We start from the raw sequence: 2,355 nt of genomic DNA, 5'->3' as shown, positions 1-2,355 counted from the left end.
AGGTAATTATTTCACTTCTCATCACATTTCTACTTGAAAGTGTATGGATGTTGTAGAGAAATTCATGTCTGGTCACCTCTGGGAATTTGAAGGTGAAAGATATTAAGACCTTTTTTTAGTGACCATCTATGAACATTATGAAAAAGGAAAAGAACCCATGAAAGAGTGCTTAAATGACAAATTAGAAATATAAATATCCCAATGCAGATGTCCAATTGCAAACAGTTGAAATCCCTATGCATAAGTGCATGATGTAATGATTAAAGAGACAAAATACAAATACAACCGGAAGTAAATAACAGGTTGAGCCTTTAAGCTGTTTCCGCTGAGCCGGCTAATCTAGCAATTCTTTCCGCGCATGCGTCTGTCTTGTTTTTGGCGCAATGCATTATTTACAAACCACGTTTAGAAATAATGAAAAGACGGTTTCTGTTGAGGGAGGTAATAAAGTTATTAGCTGTCGGAGAAAGAACCTTGTGAAGATGAGCATTGTGGCGGCATATGGTGTTGGACGATTTAAAAACAAACGAGGCCTGAACGGTACTTAGAGTGCAGACACTTATAAGCAAAGCAAGAGGGTTCTCTCGAGTGAGGTACGAAAGATGTTAAATACCAACGTAGTTGTGGAAGACAACCAAGTTATCAGGCTTGTCCTCGATTTCTTGGATTCTAGAAAGCTTCATAACTCCATGAGAAGTCTGGAGAAAGAATGTGGAATCGTTAACTGTGGTTTCTCGGATGACATTCTGTTTTTAAGAGACCTTGTTCTCGACGGCGAGTGGGAGGCCATATTGATCTTTGCTCAGCCATTTGAAGGCATCAACGAGTTTGATTCAAGACAGTTCCGTTATCTTGTTTTGAAGCAGAAATTCATGGAAGTGTTGTACTTTAAGTCGGGCTTCGGTGGAAATTCAACAAGCTATTCGATTGAGGATTTAATAAAGTGTCTGAATCAACTGGAAGAAGACTGTCCAAACAAGGCTGAATACAGCAAACTATGTTGGCTGTTAACTGTTCCTAATTTATCTGAGCAACCGGAATATCGCGACTGGAACCCCACTACTGCAAGGATAAAGTGCTTTGATCAGATTCTTGATTTACTACGGAAGGTCATTCCCATCGAGAAAAAAGGTCTCAATGGGAAATTTCCGAAGCCACTGACTCCAATTAGAGACAGATTATTACACTTATTAATTAAGGGACTGTGTTTCGAGAGTTGTGTGGATTACTGTCAGTTAAGAGCAATTAACGGAGATCTCTCAGGGGAGCTTGATGTTTGTATTGGAGACAATATTTTATTTGGGCCATCACAAGAGAGTTCTGGTAATTTTTTGTCTTGGCTCAAAAATCTCTCTCAAGATGCATTCATTACACCTTTTGAACCAGTGAGTTTAGAAGTGGACTTGAAGAAAGGAAAACAAACACCTGGTTTTTTATATCACAAGTCTCCTAAGAGAGATGATGCTGAAATTCTTTCAAGGAGTTTGTCTCTTTCAGGGAGGCCAGCCACAGCAGATATGGCTTCACACCTGTCCAGGCTGGAAACAGAAGGAAACAAGGGAGCATTATCTGACAACCGACCACATTCCAGTCAACCTCTCAAAGGAATTTCACAATCGTATAATGAGTTTCACTACAAAGGCTCTTCAGAAAATGAGCCATTGAATAATGCAGGTAATATTGGCCTCCCTAAAAGAAGATTAGACTCAAGACATGAGGGTGAAGAAGAAGTATTGGCTGAAACTGGTATACTAAATGATGATACAAATAATGTTGAACATGAACAGGATCCTTCTCAACCCCTAGTTGCTAATGGTACAGACTCGAGTTGTGATCCTGGGGCTATTCATATGCTGAAGGAGCAGCAACAGCAAAATGTTTTGAAACAGCTTGAAGCCTATGAGAGGCAGAAGCAAGATCTTGAACGACAACTTCTAGAGTTGTCCTTAAGAGAGACTGCTAATAAGAAACCTAATACAACAGATAGTACAACATCTCAGCTACTCAGTCATAGACCAGAATCCAGCGATTCTTCCAATGTCTCTCAGAGTAAACTCTTATCTAATGATGTTGGGTTTAAAAGTCATCCAAGTCATCAGCCAAATGGAGAGGCATCAATTCATGGTCTATTTGAAGGAAATGTGAATCATGTTAACAGTGAGGATTATTTGCCATGGCCTCAAGGCAGCTATCAAACACCAGAAAGTGTGAGGCCATTTCTAAATCATGAAAAAAATGATGCAACTTGTTTCTCTGTCACTCAAGTCATGACATCAACTCCCGCTACAAAACCAAAGAATGAACCTGAGGATTTAAACTTGGCAGATACCAAGGGTAGTCTTACTGCCTATGATG

General features: G+C 39.7%; 1 protein-coding gene across 1 annotated transcript in view; it reads left to right on the top strand.

Moving 5' to 3' along the window:
* Positions 1-354: 354 nt before the first annotated feature.
* LOC113668193 (WD repeat-containing protein 47) overlaps positions 355-2,355 on the top strand; it is a 14,817-nt gene continuing 12,816 nt past the window's right edge. The window contains exon 1 of the mRNA XM_027184070.2: positions 355-2,355. This exon is cut by the window's right edge and continues 121 nt beyond it. Within this exon, the coding sequence (XP_027039871.2) occupies positions 603-2,355 (1,753 nt within the window). The 5' untranslated portion in view covers positions 355-602.

The sequence above is a fragment of the Pocillopora damicornis genome, chromosome 4 (assembly GCF_964200805.1).
Source record: "Pocillopora damicornis chromosome 4, jaPocDami1.2, whole genome shotgun sequence".
Classification (NCBI taxonomy): Eukaryota; Metazoa; Cnidaria; class Anthozoa; order Scleractinia; family Pocilloporidae; genus Pocillopora; species Pocillopora damicornis.
This window is presented reverse-complemented; position numbering and strand designations above follow the sequence as displayed.